General features: G+C 41.0%; 1 protein-coding gene and 2 non-coding genes across 3 annotated transcripts; all 3 read left to right on the forward strand.

Moving 5' to 3' along the window:
- The first annotated feature begins 4,478 nt into the window (after nt 1-4,478).
- gars1 (glycyl-tRNA synthetase 1) lies at nt 4,479-13,975 on the forward strand. Its single transcript, XM_066716955.1, has 17 exons — nt 4,479-4,762; nt 6,140-6,241; nt 7,126-7,228; nt 7,622-7,763; nt 8,378-8,466; nt 8,973-9,049; nt 9,228-9,373; nt 9,614-9,763; nt 10,248-10,410; nt 10,505-10,669; nt 11,005-11,117; nt 11,576-11,716; nt 11,996-12,081; nt 12,305-12,414; nt 12,693-12,786; nt 13,265-13,455; nt 13,638-13,975. Exons 1-17 carry the CDS (start codon nt 4,508-4,510, stop codon nt 13,761-13,763), a joined length of 2,253 nt encoding a protein of 750 aa, XP_066573052.1. The 5' UTR covers nt 4,479-4,507; the 3' UTR covers nt 13,764-13,975.
- Nucleotides 6,756-6,890, forward strand: LOC136713418 (small nucleolar RNA SNORA84). Its single transcript, XR_010804952.1, has one exon. It is a non-coding gene; the product is annotated as a small nucleolar RNA SNORA84 (small nucleolar RNA).
- LOC136713423 (small nucleolar RNA SNORA84) lies at nt 8,021-8,152 on the forward strand. The gene has a single exon (XR_010804953.1). It is a non-coding gene; the product is annotated as a small nucleolar RNA SNORA84 (small nucleolar RNA).
- Nucleotides 13,976-20,133: the final 6,158 nt, after the last annotated feature.

Below are 20,133 nucleotides of genomic sequence, written 5' to 3' on the forward strand. Positions count from 1 at the left end.
GAGCTGCAGTTCTGGAGATGCTCTGACCCAGTCGTCTAGCCATCACAATGTGGCCCTTGTCAAAGTCGCTCAGATCCTTACGCTGCCCATTTTTCCTGCTTCTAACACATCAACTTTGAGGACAAAATGTTCACTTGCTGCCTAATATATCCCACCCACTGACAGGTGCCATGATAACGAGATTATCAGTGTTATTCACTTCACCTGTCAGTGGTCATAATGTTATGGCTGATCGGTGTATACAGTGGGGGAAAAAAGTATTTGATCCCCTGCTGATTTTGTACGTTTGCCCACTGACAAAGAAATGATCAGTCTATAATTTTAATGGTAGGTGTATTTTAGCAGTGAGAGACAGAATAACAACAAAAAAATCCAGAAAAATGCATTTCAAAAAAGTTATAAATTGATTTGCATGTTAATGAGGGAATTATAGACTGATCATTTTTTTATATATATATATATAGTTTACATATGTTTGCAATGCTTGTCAATATAGTTTTTCAGAAGAAGAAGAAAATAATTAAAAGTTAAAAAGTTGAAAAAAGCAAATTATGGCCAGCAGATTCCCAAATACAGCCATTCAGACTGCATATACAGTTCACAAAAGAAAAACAACTCTGCACCACGGAGGTATTAGGCCAGATGCCAACAGTCTCCCACCCACATTGGCCCACAGCCAGTTTTTTCAGATCATAGACTCCACTATAATTCAATGTGAGTGACTAAGAACCATGACAGATTTTTTTTCCTTTTCTCTTCAGAAGATGAGAGCAGGGCCTGGCCACTATAAGTGAAAGAGAGCGGGTATTAAAGACGAGAAACTGGAAAAAGGCATTGGGTACATCGGAGCAAGTCAATTCAGCTGTTCGCATACAGTGAGCAAATCATTTGTTTCTGTTCTCCAGTAAGAAGTATCTCACAAAGCATTGTATTCAAAGGGCGTTTTTTGATATGGAACTAAGACAAAGTACAGCAAATGCTTCTGTTGCTAGTCTATCAATATTGTAAAGTTTGCCAAGATCTTGTCAGGAATGAGGGTGAGGACATTATACTGCTTTTAAATTATAAGACAGTCTAGATGAGTATAGCATTTTCACATTTACACATGCACTGTAATAAAAGTTTATATGTGATTAAGATCAAGCTGTCAGTTTAACAACATTTAAATATTAATTTTGCTTTCAAGTCCAGCTGTCTGCATTTATGCTAATGACTTATTTTATTCTGTCACAGGCATGTATCCATTTGTCACTGATCCTGTAACATAACAAATACTATGCTGTACCAAAACAGAGTACTATACTTTCAGAACTGGATTTGGGAGGACAACGGGCAGCAAAAACACCTGCACGCTGAATGGCACTAAGAATGAGATCAATTCTTCTATAATGGTTAGCTTTGTGCTGATTGGATGCAGCTTCTCATTCTCAGAGATGCTCTAATTGCTATGTGTGTAGCTCGTGTGTTACTTGTCTGTAGTCCAGTATGACCTGTTTGCATGCTGAGCTTGTTTGCCTCCGTGAAGATGGCTAATCAAGGCCCATTTACCTGTGAGGAGCCTCTGGAATAACACATCAGTCTCTTTAACTTATTGTTAAAAAGATGGGAAATTGATCTTCTGGTTCTAAGCCAGACAAATCATTAACTTAGCCGAAAGAGACAAATACCAACAGCTTGCTGGCAGACTAAGAGAGCCCATTGCACATTGACTAATTGGCACATTGGCAGACAAACCAGTCCATGTGTCTACTTTGCCAGTGAAAAAAGACAACCAAACAAGAAAACAGCTCTAATGTGTGGCATATTTTGCATACATTAAAAACTAGAGTACTTTCCTAATGTTACTTTACCTGTACAGTTGAACTTTGTGAAGAGTCATATTAAATGCATTTGTGTGTTTATGATTGCGGGGGATTTAATTGGATAAGCTCTATTCTCAGTATATGAGATATCAGAGACCAAAGCTGTTAAAGCTACTTACAGTACATGCTGAAGATACTCAAACAATAGCGTCAGGCTGTCTTTGGCACGTAGACCCACATAGATGATGAATAAAAGCATCATGTTGACATCATAAATGTAAATATGTACTCTAAAGAATACTATACCAAGCTAAATTTAACTAAATTGAAGGAATGCTACAAGTGTCCCATAGAGTAAAACTTTGATGGCGTTTCATTTTTAGGGTTTCCTGCATCCATTATGATTACGGCCTCAGCCTAAACTAGATAGACCAAGTATAAATAAGTAAAAACAAAATGTCTGCATGTTGTGACTTTGCTGTTGCATTATACTCATTGTGGACTATAGTTGTAACAGCAGTTGTTTTTTGTTGTTCAGAAGACAAACTCCCTCAAACAGCTTGTATACATTTTATAGACAATATTCACGTTCTTGGCCATTGCAACTAATACAGTCAGTCATGGACAACCTGAAAACTCTCTACAAAAAGCAGATTTTGTTTTTTGGCAAAAACACAGACTTGTGTTATTAGTGAGGCAGGCATGTTTTGTATTTATTTTAGTTTTTTCAACCTCTTAAATGTCATTAAAGTCTATTAAATTGTATTTTGCTGTAATTATAATACTATTTACCATTGTAATTATATGTTCTTATTATCTGCGGAGGGAAGCCTTGATCCCCTGCTCCACATTTCCCTTCTTGTTTTGAACACGCTTCATGTGTGCGCTGCTTTTTCAGCTGTGCCCTTTCTGAGGCTTGCCTGACTGGAATACTTGGCACCTTCCCAAAACTGAATTCTGAGAAACAGGGATGTTGAAAATATGAGAGGCCAAATTAGAGGGTATACCTATACTTCTGTTTGTTTTGTTGCTTGTGACTTGGCTAGGCAGAGGAGCATTATGTTCCTAGTGAAAGACTGCCACCTGTGGGTGAACAGAAATAATTAACCAAATGTCTGTCTGAATTGCAGAATGATAACAATAGAAAGGGACTCTGCAATTAAACAAGTTTTTCTCCTAATTTGATACCTCACTTGGCAGATGTTGTTTTTTAATTGAAACAAATATTAATAAAACATAAATTGCACTTTAAAATGAAACCACATAGAGATAACTGCCTAACATACCCATCCGAAGAAGATTTTCAAAGCAGAAACCACGTCAGAGAGCATTATTTTTTAAGTTAAAAATAAATGCAATTGCTAGTGCTCCGAGAGAGAAATAAAAAACATATAACAAATATTCCTGCTGACAGTCATATGTGACAAATGGGAACCATTTACCCTTGCATAGCTCCATATCATATGGCAAACTGGCAGGAACTGGCTGTGTGTGACATGCTACAAATCTTTCAGACATACCTTTGGACTATAAGGTATATATCAGTACTATACATAGTAGTGTCAGCTGGAAAATATATAAGTATATATATACTAAAAATGATATTCTCCTCTTTGTCCTTTTTGTCTGTGGTTTTATGTGTAGAACTAGTTCTCGTTCTTTGTGTGTCCTTTTAAATTTGTAATAATGGTTTTAAAAATTCAATTAAAAAATTCAAATTTAAAATAAATTGGTAAGATTACATGTATAATGTCTCCTTAGTGAAATGGAACTCCATTTTGCACTTCATTTCTATTACAAAAATGATGTGCATACATATTTACACTCCTCAGTAAGCTCAGGTGCAACCAATGTCCATCACACAATACATTGACTGGATGGAGTTCATCTGTGTGCAATAAAAGTGGTTCACATGATTTCAGATTAAATACACCTGTCTCGAAGGGCCCATGGGTGGGTAGTGCATTCAAAGCAAAGATACTACAATGAAGACCAAGGAGCTTTATAAATGACTCTGGGATAAAGTTGTGGGAAAGCACAAATCAGAGAAGTATCATTACTATTTTTATTTTTATTTTTTTTATAATATATACCTAAATGGAGAATACAAATGAAAAAGCTTTTTATATAATGTGAATTTATACTATGTAACATTCGTGGACAGGTTCTTCAATGTACATTTCTATCCATTATAAACATGGGGTTACATAAGCTCTAAAGACAAAACCTATGTATGTCCCAGAAGTAATTGGACATTAATATATTCCACATAATTATTTCTGCTATGAGGATTTAAACCTATAACAAAATATTCATATATAACATCTTTAGGCCATTACATTACTTTATCAGATAGTAAAATATGTTTTTATGTATGATATAGCTTTAAAATACAGAAAGGCTGTGTTTGTGTTCTTTGTGTTTGTTGTGTCGAATCTGCCTTCGCTAATCTTCACATAACACCGCAAACTACTACATTACTTTAGCAGACAGTAAAATGTGTTTTAATTCATGAAGTTTAAAATCTAGATTTAAAATAGTGTTTTTTTCTGAGTATTCCTGATGTTTGTCGTGTTGAATCCGCCTTCGCTGTTGTTTTCTTATGTTCCCCAGCACAAAACCGCGCCGCGAAAGTGCCGCTCCCGCCCCGCCGGCAGCTTTACGCATTGCCTGAGATTTCATCATTCCGCCGGTGCTGTCGGCCCATGCTGCTGAAGGCTGCGCCCGCCCTGCTCGGCTCCCACGTCCTCCCTGCGGCCCGCCTGCTCGCCTCCCGGCTCTCCTCGGCGCCACACCCGCCCCACGGTCGGCTCCCAAGCAGGCTCTTCTCTCGGTCGGTGCCCTCGCTGAGAAACGAGCGGAAAAGCCTGTGGCAGCAGCAGCAGCTTGCGGAAGGACGCAGTATGGACGGCAACATCGAAGAGCTGCTGGCTCCTCTGAGGCAGGCGGTGAAGGAGCAGGTGGGTCCCGGGCTGACTGTGTCAGTGAGCACAAGGCATGCTTTGGGGTCTCATTTGTGAGTCGTGTGGTATTGATGCAGCTCACCTTGTTTCCAGACTGCATTACCACCCATGGGGCACCCTATTGTTAATGCATTGTTACAGTCATGCAATTAATGCAATGGTGGCACTGGACTTCCTGATGGGGAAGCATCATCGCCTAAATGAAACCAGTGTGCCACTAACCGCATGCATCGATGCAGTCCAGCCAGTGGCTCAAATAAGCAGCCACAGTCCAACAGGAATGCTTAATTAACGATCGGTAATTCAGCACACGGGCTGAATAAGGGACTGATGTGTACAATGTGTGTTTTTAATATATTCGTAATCGCAAACTCCTCCAGTTGATCTATAGTGTAATTTGGTTTAGCGATACATTTATGCAAGCTATACTTGTCTTCTGTGGGGATTTGTGCCTTGCGTTGGGTTGTGGCGTGCTGTAATAATGTCCTGCACATGGGCTGTGCGCTGTTATAGAAAGTGCATGGTGGCTTTGCTTTTGCACGGATAGTCGGCTCCAGCTCCTCCTATAGCCCCGATCTGCCACGTTTAAGCACATCTGCGCCGCGATGCACCGGGAGTGGGAGTGATGGCGCTGCTGACTCGTCCTCCGCATCCACTTCTCTGCACTTTTATTTAAAATATGGCCGCCGGTGTGTGGGTTAAAACTGTGCTTTTACAGTTTCGATCTTAAGGCAGATGCATGTAAGTGTACTGTGTCCTAAACCAGTCGGTTCATATTGCATACCGATGTCTTCTGGTGGAAAATGTTTGCATGAATAGACCAGAGAGCAAAACATTCACCCAACACAATAAATCATGCAGGTCGAAAGACTGAGAGAAATAAAAGGCAACATATGTATTTCTAGGCTATCCTACTGCTTAAAAAGGGATTAAAACCCTTTCTGGTAGACGTATACATACATGAACGCATCTAATCTGTGCCTGGATGCAGGTCCTGTCCAGCTCTTTGCAGGTGATGTGTGCTCCTCTGCATCTGCATGGTGCCTGTTTTGACTAAGGTCAATTCCTATGCAGTCTGTAATTGCCTTTTCATTTAGTTTCCAGTTCCAGTAGAGCACATTATGTTGATGGTAAAAGTAACTGGAACATGGAAATGGGTCTGAAAAATAGAGAATTGGGGAAAAAGTGGAATTGACCCCAACCCTGTTATGTGTTCTGTAGACCTTGCCTTGATAGCTGCAATGTAACCTTGCTGTTGGACCAGTAAGCTCAGTAAGGTTGTGAGGAATCGGATGCTTTCTACAGCCGGAGTAAAGAGGTCTTGCAGTCTCACTCCTCACTGTCTTCATGTGTGGGAATTGGTGTTCTCCACAGGGCGACTTGGTGCGGAAACTGAAGGACGACAAGGCCCCCGATGTGGACGTCAGTAAGGCGGTGGCTGAGCTCAAGGCCCGCAAGAGAACCCTGGAGGCTAAGGTAGATGTTTGTGTCTTTACTTCTCAAGGGTGGCTTCTGTCCCTTTCTTTCCAATGATGATGAAACGCAAATTCCCAACATTGCACAGGACTCCTTTAGCTGCCTAATAATTAAGAGTGATGTAATATTACATAAGAAATCGTAATTTATATTTTGTTAGGCTGCCTTAACACCCCAGAAATAATATCCTTCCAAAGAAAGAAACAAATGTCTGGGGTCATGAACTCGCTCAGTGCATTGTTCTGTGCATGGTATTCCAGGCCTCGTTGACACATTTATGGTGTCCTATTGATACGAGACCAGGGGGAGAATTGGGCTTTGTTTATCCTTTTTATTTTATTATATGGCATGTGATTCTTCCTGAATTCACACTTACAGTAATGCATGTCAAAATGGTGCATTGTGTACTTTGTACCCAATCCACATGATATTAGATGTGTAGTCTATATTTTTCTCCTGTGTTTGTTGCATAGATATCCATTGACCGTAATTCCCATTTGTTTAAATGTCTCTTGCCTTGTGGTTCCTGGAAGCTGTCTTCCTGTGCAGTCCTTCAGGTTGTGTTTTAAGGCAAACATTAACGCTGTGATTTCTTGCATGGGGTCTGTTTTTCTGAAGCAGTCTCCATAGCCCGGTCACAGTGACAAAAAACATTTATAAAGGATTGTAGTGTGCATTTTGATATTTCAAATACTGCAAAACTTACTAAACTCCCTTTTATTAAGTTTCCTCGCCTTTGTGTTTTAATCTGGAAGATGGCATTGGCACAGTGGCATCGACATCACGTGTACATGTGTAGCCATTTTAAAAGCTTTTTAGATTCTTTAATTAGCCAGGATTGATTTTTATTTTATTGTTTTTGGTGATTTTTGTCCTCTGTATAGGAGCTGGCCCTGCAGCCTAAGGATGACATTGTGGACAGGCCAAAAATGGAGGACACTCTGAAGAGAAGGTTCTTTTATGACCAGGCATTTGCCATCTATGGGGGTAAGAAGGCAAAACGGTTAGAACAGCCAACTGATATTGATATTGTTTCTAAAATAAACATAATTTTTTACTCGTCTCTTTGCTCTGTACTGAGAAACTGTTAGCCGAAGTAAACGGACCTGTTCTTCATTCCCTTTAGCTATTGAGGTTTTTGTTCTTAGTGTTCTTCATAGCTATTGGCTTATGCCATTTAAAATTAGACTACAGTAATACAAATTGTGTGAGAGCGTGAAGTGCAAGAAAGACCAAATTCAGTGTTTAATCAGACATTTAGACCTCACATGACACAAATCAAAAGTCCCTGTGTTCCTCCAGTTTGCTGAACTGGGCATCTGCCATTCACTGCTTGTGCCCTGACACTGTCGTGATTTCTCCCGCACATGCTCGGTTCAGGCGTCAGTGGGCTGTATGACTTCGGACCAGTCGGCTGTGCTCTGAAGAACAACATCCTTCAGATCTGGAGGCAGCACTTTATTCAGGAGGAACAGATCCTTGAAATCGACTGTACCATGTTAACCCCGGAGCCAGTGCTCAAGTAAGTGTCGGGTTTACATCTCTGAGCAGAGTAGAGCTCTAGTCATGGACTCGGACAGACTTTCTCTCGTGTGACACTGTTTTAATGGAAGTGCTTGTACCGTTTCATCCCACTGTCCAACACCTCAGCAAAGAGCTCTATGAGGACAACCCCTGTAGAGTTACTCGAGCAACATTTGAGAACATGTACTGTTTGATAATGCTGTCTGGAGGGTAATTCTGTACTCGATTTTCCAAACGTGTTCTGTCCTGTCTTGTGCCTGGTGGTTTCTGGAAGCTGTGACTCTGTATGGTTCTCCAGTTTTTGTAAAGGGCAAATATTAACTCTGTGATTTTATGCATGGGGTCTGTGTTCTCAGCAGCCCCCATAGCCCGGTTGCAGAGACAACCCCCCCAAAAATATTCCTGCTGAATGCAAGCATGCATAAGTATTTTGTTCACCATTGCTTTTATATATTCATATATATTGTTTTTATGTTGCCTGCTCAGTTAATAATGCGAGTGGATGTGAGTTTTGTTTAATGATTGTTTTTTTGTCTTTTTTTTTTTTTTTTAATTGATGAACTGTGAAAACCCTCCAGTGTTAAGTGAGTTATGACTTGCGGTGTTTTCCAGGACATCTGGCCATGTGGACAAGTTTGCCGACTACATGGTGAAAGATGTTAAGAACGGAGAGTGTTTCCGTGCTGACCATCTTTTGAAAGGTATGGAGAAAGTGTTTTCAATGTGGGTTCCTGTATGAATACAAGAGGTTTGTTAAGATCATAGTCCTGTAAGTCGCCTATTAAGTTCTGGATATATTTTATTCCATGCAGCTTTTTCAATGAGATGTACAGTGAGTGGCTTTGTGCGTAGTTCCCATCCCATCTCTCGTCAACTTGGCCAGGGCTGCGGTGTCAATATACTCGATTTTTAATTTTGCTGTTTTGGACAAGTGCTGCTGGGTTTTTAATGAATAGAGAGTGGCATTTGAAGGACGGCACCACCCACACGCCTCCTCTTGGTGTTTGTTCAGCACTTGGAATATGTCCAAATGTTCATGGTTAAAAAAATCCTAAGCCTTTGATAGTTGTAGTGAATCCTCTTTTGTTGTCCACACAGTAGTCTAAACATTTTTCCTCAACAAATGTTTTATGGGATATCAAAAGACCACCAGCATCTCTGGCTTGGGAGCTCGGTTATGATATTGTTCCTTCCTCCTTTATTGCAGCTCACCTTCAAAAGCTCATGTCAGACAAGAAGTGTGCTGCTGAGAAGAAGGCTGAAATGGACAGTGTCATCACTCAGGTGGCTTATTTTCTTAACTATTACAGAATAGTTATTTGATGGGGAAGAAGCAGATGTCTCTTCTGAGGGCTTGGGTCCTTCTGAATAAAACCGAAGAGTCTGAATAACTGCCTTTGTGAAACTGCCTGACATTTCAGCTCTCTAAACTGACGATGTTTTTTGTACGTTTTCATTTTAGATGGACAACTACACCCAGGAAGAGTTAGCTGACCTCTTTGTAAAGTACAATGTCAAGTCTCCGGTCACAGGAAATGATCTGAGCCCCCCCATCTCCTTTAACCTGATGTTCCAGACCTCCATTGGACCAGGTGGAAACATGCCAGGGTAGGACAAATGCATACATGCATGATTTGGCCAGCCTATGAAAATCTCTGAAAGAAATCCAGATGTGTATTTGAAGATAATGCAGCATTACTAAAAGACTGTAAAATGACCATAAATCTGACTGTCAGTGTCTCCCTGATAATCTGATGTAGGGTAAAATGTTTTTTTAAAATCTCTACCTATATTGTGGGCTCTCTTGGTCAAATAACAATATCCTGTGTTTTTGCTCTATTTGTTCAGCTATTTGAGGCCTGAAACTGCTCAGGGAATCTTTTTGAACTTCAAACGTCTGCTCGAGTTCAACCAGGGGAAAATGCCCTTTGCTGCCGCCCAGATTGGGAATTCCTTCAGGAATGAGATCTCTCCGCGCTCCGGCCTCATCCGAGTCCGGTAAACTTCATTGCGCCGCCGTGAAGAACAATAAGGGAACTTTTGTGCTTTATCCTCTCACAATGGGGTTGATTATTCAGATTCTCGGGGAAAAGGTCCTTTGTTGATCCTTATACTGGAGTCAAGTTGGGTAAACAAAGTAGAACAAACCGACTAAGGGATTTTTTTTTGTTGGTTGCACAGGGCTTTGAGAATTGGGCCCTTCATATGTCTTCGTTTTGTTCTGTACTACAGTAAGGCACCTGATTTTAGGCTACAGGGTAAGAGTTGGGCAACAGTTAAGGGTAGATTAGAATTGGGGAAAAATGTTTAAGACTGAGAATGAAAGTAACATAACCTATATTAATTTAGAAATGCTCTGTCTGAAATGTTCCTTTTCAGTTTTTGAAATAACCACAAGAGGAACAATCCTGTTCTTCTATATAGGATTGAAATATGTACCCACCGGGGGAATAACTTGGCTCTGGGCCCGTTTCCCCCACAGGGAGTTCACCATGGCAGAGATTGAGCACTTTGTGGACCCCAACGAGAAGAAGCACCCCAAATTCCAGAACGTGGCCGACCTGGACATCCTGCTGTACTCCTCCAAAGCCCAGACCAGCGGGCAGTCCGCGTCAATCATGCGGCTGGGGGACGCGGTCGAGCAGGTGAGGAGCTCCGGCCATCCGACACCAAGAAGTTAATCTGTGTGACCAATTGCACTTTTTTTAAATTTCCTAACAATTCAGGTGTCTCTTGCAGGGTGTGATCAATAACTCCGTCCTGGGCTATTTTATCGGGAGGATCTACCTGTACTTGACCAAAGTGGGCATCTCCAAAGACAAACTGCGCTTCCGTCAGCACATGGACAACGAGATGGCCCACTACGCCTGCGACTGCTGGGACGCAGAAACCAAAACCTCTTACGTAGGTGCAGTTTGTTTTTTTTCACGACCAGATCCTGTGATTCTGGTTTCTGGTGTGTTTATTTTATAATGGGGAATCTGTCACATACAACAGATCCAATGGGTAACCATAGAAGAACAGACAATATTGCCATTGTGTTGAAAAGTTAACCTCCAAGGTAACCAAACATAACCTTTGTTCTTTGTGTAACCAGCTTAAAAACCCCACCCACAACACGAGAAGACTTTCATTTTTGTTATGACGCCCTGCAGATTTATAGCTGTGTGCTTTGTTTGTATCTGGAGATTGTGTTGAAAGATGAAGGGCCAACCGTGTTCGTGACTTGTCTCTCTCAGGGATGGATTGAGATCGTGGGCTGTGCCGACCGCTCCTGCTTTGACTTGCTGTGTCACGCCAGGGCCACCAAGGTCCCTCTTGTGGCAGAAAAGGCTCTCAAAGAACCCATATCCTTTTCTGGTTTTTGTGAGACTCACTTTTTGTGAAGAGTGGATGGATGGGTGGGGACTTGAAAACCAAAACAATCCTATACATTGTACTTTTTGACTCCTTTACTTCCTATTTAAATGGTGTATACATTTTTAGTGGAATTTGCTTTCACTTGCAGAACAAATCCAGTGCACAGCAGCGATGTGGTTTTCCATCTGCAAACTAAATTATTTTTAAGAGGACTTAAGTACAACAACAGAATGTCCACTGATAAACCTTTTTGGATTCTGTGTTAATTTTCAGAGTTCTTGTGTAGTTGGGGTGGTCTGCAAAACCTGTTTGTTTCAGATCATGAAGAACTTGATAAAGAGGAGGAGAAATCTGCTGTTTGCCATGCAGTTTGGATTTAGATCCTTTCCATGTTCTTGTATTCCTTTCAGTGTATTTTGTGTTTGTAACCTTAACTGCTTCACACAAAACTGTCAACGTGGTTCAGTTTGAGCCCAACAAAGGAGCCATTGGCAAAGCATACAAGAAAGATGCCAAACTGGCAATGGAGTACCTTGCGATCTGCGATGAATGCTACATCACGGAGCAAGAGAAACTCCTCAGTGAAAATGGGTACGGCTGATGTTTTGCACTATGAAGAGTTTTAACCATGTCACACACGTCAGAAATAAAATGGAGAAAAGAGAAAAACATCTAATGCTTATGTTTTCAAACCATTTTAAACTGCTTCTGATTTTTTTTTTTTTTGGGGCACAAAAGTGGGCTTGCATGTGATTGAAGGATTTACTTTTATTTGTGTTTATGGTGGGATGCTTCAGGGATTCTCTATCGCAGCTGTGTTGTTGGTCTGGTGCGAGATGTGAGGATCTGTCCTGTTGCTTCACTCCTCAGAGAGTTTGCCATCGAGACCGAAGGGAAGACTTTCACATTAACCAAAGACATGGTCAGTGTCAAGAGATACCAGAAGACTCTGCATGGTAAGTGTTATTACATTTGCTGGAGATGCACAAGTTGGTGTATGGTGTGCTGAGAAACTATTGCGAATAGATTTTGTGAAGTATAGACGAGCCGAACGGAAGATGACTCGCATCACAGCAGGAGCCGAGGGAAATATCCTAGAGGACATGCACAATACACTTCTGAAAACCGCTTCCTTCAAAGTCATTCAGTTGCGATATTTTCGGTTTTGTTTCTGAATAGTGGAAGAAGTCGTCCCCAACGTGATCGAGCCCTCCTTCGGCATCGGACGGATCATGTACTCGATTTTTGAACACACATTCCACGTCCGAGAGGGCGACGAGCAGAGAACGGTACGGGTGTTTGTTAATGTCGGAAATCGTGGGAATGATGTCTGCTCCCTGGCCCTATGTTTTTGTTTTGTTTAAGCTCTAAATATATCTTCTGTGGTCATTTAAAAGTTCTTCCCCTGCTCCATTTGAAAGAAATTCTACCGGTGCTTTTCCCTCTGTCGTGCAATCGAATATCTGAGTGGACTTTTATGTTGCTGGTGTTGATGTCTGTACGTTCACAACAACGTAGCCCCCTCAGTCCTTTCTGGAATATCTCATGCCTTTCTCTCTCTCTCTAGTATTTCAGCTTCCCAGCGACAGTGTCTCCCTACAAATGCTCAGTCCTTCCTCTGAGCCAGAATCAGGAATTCATGCCTTTTGTCAAAGAACTGTGTAAGTACATGGAGCTTGCTGTAATTTTCACAGAGGAGTGCTTGCTAAGGTTTTCGGGTAGTGGGAAGGTGATGTTCGTTGGGCCTGCAGGATTAAACCTGACGCACACAGCAGAATGGAGAGAACTCCTATAGTGTGTTTTTTTTTTTTTTTTTCTTGATTGGCACAGTTTTTTTTATTTAGGCTTGATCCATAAAACATCAGTGTATACCTTGCATATTGCTTTTTTCTTCAGCCATATGCATTTTAAGTAACTTTTAAAAGCCATAAATCAGGGGACATGTCTAAACACACTAAAATTCTTAGGAAGTGAATGCCCATAACAGCGATCGGGTCTTCAAAATATTTTACTTTTGTTTAATCCCAGGGCAAATTGGATTGATTTGTACATTTTATTTTTAACATGGAATATTTTCTTGCTCTGTTGGTAAGAGCATTTTTCATGGTTTAATTTCATCTTTTCTCTCTTCTCTCACAGCTGAGGCCTTGACCAGAAATGGAGTTTCCCACAAGGTTGATGATTCTTCTGGGTCAATCGGGCGGCGATACGCCAGGACGGACGAGATTGGCGTGGCTTTTGGCATCACCATTGATTTCGACACCGTTAACAAGACCCCTCACACGGCGACTCTGCGAGACCGTGACTCCATGCGCCAGATTAGGGCTGAGGTGGGTCAATATTACTGGTGGTGGTAGTCAAATTTGATTTTGCAAAGGTGATTTTAAAGGATTAGAGCGTGGGATATACAAATCATTGTGTTTTTAAAATACTGGTTTGAGCAATGCTAAGTGCTGACGAACCTAAAGCAAAATAAAAACGCCACCTTCAATGCGTTTATTTTCACTCGTAGGTGACGGAGTTGCCCACGATCATCCGGGACCTGGCTAACGGTGCCACTACATGGGCCGAAGTGGAGACCAAGTACCCCATCTTCGAGGGACAAGAGACGAGCAAAAAGGAAAATACCGAGGAATAAATATCAATGCACTATGCACAAGCAAAAACAGGAACACATTTTTACTGTTAAATGTCAATAGGAATGTTTTATCTGAACTGTAATTTGCAATATTTCTGTGTACGCCCGGTTATGGTCCTGCATTGTTTCACTGAAGCCTGCAGATTTATAATGAAAAAAATGATGTAATTATAATGCTTCAAATCAAATAAACTGCCTACTTACTGCCTGTATATGTATTGAGTTCATGGATTTGAAGGATTACATGTGGATGTGAGAGGACCAGCAGGATGTAAAGGATTGCAGATCAGGATGGGATTTGAAATGAGGCTCAGATCATCGAGGGGGATCTGTTGATGTGAACTGGGGACCTTCTGATGGTCTGAAAAACTTCCCAGCATTAAAGATGTGCCACTTTAGGATTTGTTTCTTTGCAAATGCTCTTATAAATTTTACATAAGTAATACCATTCAATACAAAACAAATCAATTTAAACATTAATACAAAGTAGAGCTGTCTTGATAAGTGAATGTTTACCTTCAAAATAATTACGGTTAATTGTCCTAACCTTAATTTGTATTTCATTCAATACAGATAGTGTTGGAAATAGTGAATCAGTGTAAACCCCTGTATGAATATGCCCCGATGTTCAGTAACATTAAAAAGACACCACTATACTGAAAGTAGTAAAGACCCTGAAACAGTGACCTTGACATTTGGGTTATCTGTAATGGACTTCCTTCTACAGTTCAGAGTTTGTCAATATTATATATTTTTTGAGATTGCTTGTTCCTCTGATAAACCAGCTTACATTAAGCTTTTGTGCATTTAGCAAAACAATTCAAATGCCAGATGTTTTTCTAAACATGTTTTATGTTTCCATATTGCACAACACTTTGATATAAAGCAGAATAATGCAGTGCTCCACAGCGATGCTGCCAAATGGGGGATAGTGCTCTTCCAGAAAAAAACAGAAATATATATATATATATAGTGTGTAATCATATTTTCAAAATCCATTGTTTAAATTTAATCTGGTTCAATGCCTGCTGACACGACTGGCAATTGAGGGGCATTTTATGCTGGTTTTGGTTTGTTATATCCAACAACTTTTAAGTAATATTCAAATAAAATGTTTTATTTAAGTTATGTAGGGCATCTGAAGTTTGGTTTAGCATTGTAACACTTGTTTTTTTTCCAAGCAGTAGACCCAACATTGCGGGTGCAACAACAAATCATTTTGTGTATTGTAGTGTTTCACTTGACTAATTAACTAATTAGCTTCCCATAATTATAACAAAATAACAAAAATAATGTAAGCAACAGGTGATCTGGGAAATAAGAGGTAGGATGTATTGTCCTGTCTCTACACACACGGACTTTGTCAGCCAAGCCCACGCCAAGCCATTAAGCCCCCAGAACTACACGTTCACTCTTCTCTTTTGTCTCAAATATCAGCCAACCTCCTGTTTACTAATACAAATTATTTGTACAGCTTCTGCTCGAACTGCACCCTCTCTGTATGGATTCTTCTTCAACCCCTCCCATGTGATTCCCTCATGAATCATGAAAGACATCGACCACATCAAACCAGAGGAGCTTTTCCAGATCAGCAGGGACACACGGACCTAGGGACACAAATGGAAATTGGGCTTCAAGGCATTCAAGACAGAAAACAGGAGACACTTCTTCACACAGAGAGGCGCCATAATCTGAACAAACTCCCCAGCGATGTGGTAGAAGCTAGAAGTTTGGATCCTTGGAACACTCAGTTATTAATGGACACCAACGAGCACGATGGGGCACTTCATGTTCTTAACAGCTCCCCCGTACCCCCCTTTTTAATAGCGCCAGTATTGTTTATGTTTAAAAGTAGTAATACCAGTTGTCAAGATTAAAGGGCTTTATCCCGGCTCCTGGGGCCCCTGGGGATTTCTGCTTCTCAGTGTTACAGTCTTACATTAATGAGTCACCAACGTCTGTAATAACTAATTTATTTTTGCATTTACCTTTGAAACCTATAGGAATGAACTCCCCAGGACAGGGGGGTCGTATACACCCAGCCAAGGATTAAACAGCCGAGTCTCAGTGGCAGCACAGATGTAAATCGGTTGGGCTCTGTGATGCATACGGCTCTAACCAGCTCTGGACATGTTTTGGTACCAGTTTTCATTTTTAACTGACATTCTTACAGCTGCTCAGCCGTCACTAACTGTGCAGCCCGCTGAGAGAGCAGTGGCCTCGAAACAGCCTTATACAGTGTGGCAGCGCTCTGCAATATAGCAGGATACTTAATTAGGAGTTTGTACATGATTTTCCTGTAAATGTAACTATTGTAGAGGTAACATTTCTAAATGTTTGGAGTTTGAACTTACAAAAATGAATAATGAACAGTCTATAGCAGCTGTAAAATATTTACGAAATCAATTGTTGAAAAAAAAAAAAAGAAAGCAAAGCATCAATACCCAAGGAATTAACCAGTGACACCTGCAATAAACAAGATCACCACACGGGGGCCTTTCAAAGAATCTGTATTGACAGCTAGCACATGAAAGAATGAAAACACCATCAACATACATACATATATAGTATACTGTATACTTTAAGAAGTGTCATGCATTTTTCAAAATGTGGAAATAGAGCTCCTGGGATGCAATGTGTTGTAATGAAATGATACAATAAAAAATACATACATAGGACTATATATAGAATATATATATATATATATATATATATATATATATATATATACACTCACCTAAAGGATTATTAGGAACACCATACTAATACTGTGTTTGGCCCCCTTTTCGCCTTCAGAACTGCCTTAATTCTACGTGGCATTGATTCAACAAGGTGCTGAAAGCATTCTTTAGAAATGTTGGCCCATATTGATAGGATAGCATCTTGCAGTTGATGGAGATTTGTGGGATGCACATCCAGGGCACGAAGCTCCCGTTCCACCACATCCCAAAGATGCTCTATTGGGTTGAGATCTGGTGACTGTGGGGGCCAGTTTAGTACAGTGAACTCATTGTCATGTTCAAGAAACCAATTTGAAATGATTGGACCTTTGTGACATGGTGCATTATCCTGCTGGAAGTAGCCATCAGAGGATGGGTACATGGTGGTCATAAAGGGATGGACATGGTCAGAAACAATGCTCAGGTAGGCCGTGGCATTTAAACGATGCCCAATTGGCACTAAGGGGCCTAAAGTGTGCCAAGAAAACATCCCCCACACCATTACACCACCACCACCAGCCTGCACAGTGGTAACAAGGCATGATGGATCCATGTTCTCATTCTGTTTACGCCAAATTCTGACTCTACCATCTGAATGTCTCAACAGAAATCGAGACTCATCAGACCAGGCAACATTTTTCCAGTCTTCAACTGTCCAATTTTGGTGAGCTTGTGCAAATTGTAGCCTCTTTTTCCTATTTGTAGTGGAGATGAGTGGTACCCGGTGGGGTCTTCTGCTGTTGTAGCCCATCCGCCTCAAGGTTGTACGTGTTGTGGCTTCACAAATGCTTTGCTGCATACCTCGGTTGTAACGAGTGGTTATTTCAGTCAAAGTTGCTCTTCTATCAGCTTGAATCAGTCGGCCCATTCTCCTCTGACCTCTAGCATCAACAAGGCATTTTCGCCCACAGGACTGCCGCATACTGGATGTTTTTCCCTTTTCACACCATTCTTTGTAAACCCTAGAAATGGTTGTGCGTGAAAATCCCAGTAACTGAGCAGATTGTGAAATACTCAGACCGGCCCGTCTGGTACCAACAACCATGCCACGCTCAAAATTGCTTAAATCACCTTTCTTTCCCATTCAGACATTCAGTTTGGAGTTCAGGGGATTGTCTTGACCAGGACCACACCCCTAAATGCATTGAAGCAACTGCCATGTGATTGGTTGGTTAGATAATTGCATTAATGAGAAATTGAACAGGTGTTCCTAATAATCCTTTAGGTGAGTGTATATATATATACCGATCAGCCATAACATTATGACCACCTGCCTAATATTGTGTAGGTCCCCCTTTTGCTGCCAAAACAGCCCTGACCCGTCGAGGCATGGACTCCACTAGACCTCTGAAGGTGTGCTGTGGTATCTGGCACCAAGACGTTAGCAGCAGATCCTTTAAGTTCTGTAATTTGTGAGGTGGGGCCTCCATGGATTGGACCTGTTTGTCCAGCACATCCCACAGATACTCGATTGGATTGAGATCTGGGGAATTTGGAGGCCAATTCAACACCTTGAACTCGTGATTCATCAGACCAGGCCACCTTCTTCCATTGCTCCGTGGTCCAGTTCTGATGCTCACGTGCCCATTGTAGGCACTTTCGGCAGTGGACAGGGGTCAGCATGGGCTACGCAGCCCCATACGCAACAAACTGCGATGCACTGTGTGTTCTGACACCTTTCTATCAGAACCAGCATGAACTTTTTCAGCAATTTGAGCTACAGTAGCTCGTCTGTTGGATCGGACCACACGGGCCAACCTTCGCTCCCCATGTGCATCAGTGAGCCTTGGCCGCACATGACCCTGTCGCCGGTTCACCGCTTTTCCTTCCTTGGACCACTTTTGATAGGTATTGACCACTGCAGACCGGGGACACCCCACAAGAGCTGCAGTTCTGGAGATGCTCTGACCCAGTCGTCTAGCCATCACAATTTGGCCCTTGTCAAAGTCGCTCAGATCCTTACGCTGCCCATTTTTCCTGCTTCTAACACATCAACTTTGAGGACAAAATGTTCACTTGCTGCCTAATATATCCCACCCACTGACAGGTGCCATGATAACGAGATTATCAGTGTTATTCACTGCACCTGTCAGTGGTCATAATGTTATGGCTGATCAGTGTATATTCCAATATATGGTGGTTTTTCTGTTTGACACATAATTCTTCCCTCTACCCAATGCAATTCCATCATCAAGGAGTATAATTTTAATTGGAGATAGGTCAAGTCCTGAAGCATACATGTTTTGAAATATTACGTCATATTACTTTATATGAATCATGCATTATTATTGATGAAAAAGGCAGACATTGTAACTGGTGCATTCTAACTAATCTCTTTTCAGCTGTCCAAAAATGTGTCAATGTTTGAAGGTGTGCTCAATATGTTTTGTCGTTGTTAGCATGAAAAACAGGGCAATCCACACACACACCTATGCTTGACTACTACTAATCCCTAATGGAAACATGTACAGTTTATTACAAAATGAAACACACCCACCCTGAGAAAAGTGACTGGGCTGCAAAATATTTTTGCAAACCGTCCCCTCAGCAGTCTTGCGCCGTATCAAATTTGACAGATCGCTACCTGACCTCACACTGCATGAAAATACAGGCCACGCTCCGGTCAACGCGGCACATAAAGCCCGTTGTGAGGGACTGTGTGGAAGCAGGAGAGATTTACATGACTTTGTTTCATCTGATTAGTAGTTAGACTGACACGTCTTTATACCAACGACAAAGACCTTTCAAGTGTCTTCAATATTTATATAAAACACACAATATGGGATTTTACACGTCCACAATTTCAAGGCACATAATATTTCTTAATATTGGATTATCATTGCAAACTGCTATAATATTTTGGAAAAAACGAACAACCAGCAGCAAGTACTTTACTACACTATTACTACACACCTGCATTCAGTCTTCTAACCTGGTGCTGGACTGGATTTTGTCAACAGAATGTGTTCCAATGCTTCGATTCTTTGGTCAAAACATGAGTATATATCAATCATATGAGAAAAATAAATACAATTCTATTGACATGCTCAATAAACAAGCGTGAGTGAGAGCTGTGACAGTTGACAGTTGACATTGACAGTTCTTGCTTTGTCACTGCAATGACTCATCCTCCCTTTTTTCTATTGGTGTGTATTTGTTTTTTGTTGTTCTTTTCTCACAGGCTCTGTCTGCCCTTATGACTGCATGCTGAAATAAACACCGGGACAGCTGGTCATGCCCAGCACGTGAAGACATTTGAAAGCATTATATTTAGACAATATTACATGCTCTACTGGAAAAGCTTTATTTTTTTTTTAAATGAAAGTGCTGTTTAACTATGTATGTCTTTCTCTGACCAGAAGATGAAGGTGTGCTCAGGTCTGTCACTGTTCGCTACAGGGCACTCCACATGGGGCATTTTTTCACTACCTCAGGATCTTTTCAGGTATTTCACTGACATTTTCCTGATAAGGTACTGAGTATTTATTTTTTTGTTTAGTGTAGTGGGAACATGTACTTACTTATGTATTATTTTCTTTATATTCTTTATATGATTAATGGTTTCATGTTACTAATTCTGTCTTGTCTATAAAGCAATCATCAGTTTGTCTTGACTCATTTCCGAGGACTACTTTAATTATTAGTGTCTT

This window comes from Amia ocellicauda, chromosome 2 (assembly GCF_036373705.1).
Source record: "Amia ocellicauda isolate fAmiCal2 chromosome 2, fAmiCal2.hap1, whole genome shotgun sequence".
Classification (NCBI taxonomy): Eukaryota; Metazoa; Chordata; class Actinopteri; order Amiiformes; family Amiidae; genus Amia; species Amia ocellicauda.

Coding starts and splice junctions, on each gene's coding strand:
- gars1 (XM_066716955.1), top strand. CDS start 4,508: ATGCTGCTGAAGGCTGCGCCCGCCCTGCTCGGCTCCCACGTCCTCCCT. Junction 6,242..7,125: donor AGAGAACCCTGGAGGCTAAG/GTAGATGTTTGT, acceptor TCCTCTGTATAG/GAGCTGGCCCTGCAGCCTAA. Junction 12,787..13,264: donor GCCTTTTGTCAAAGAACTGT/GTAAGTACATGG, acceptor CTTCTCTCACAG/CTGAGGCCTTGACCAGAAAT.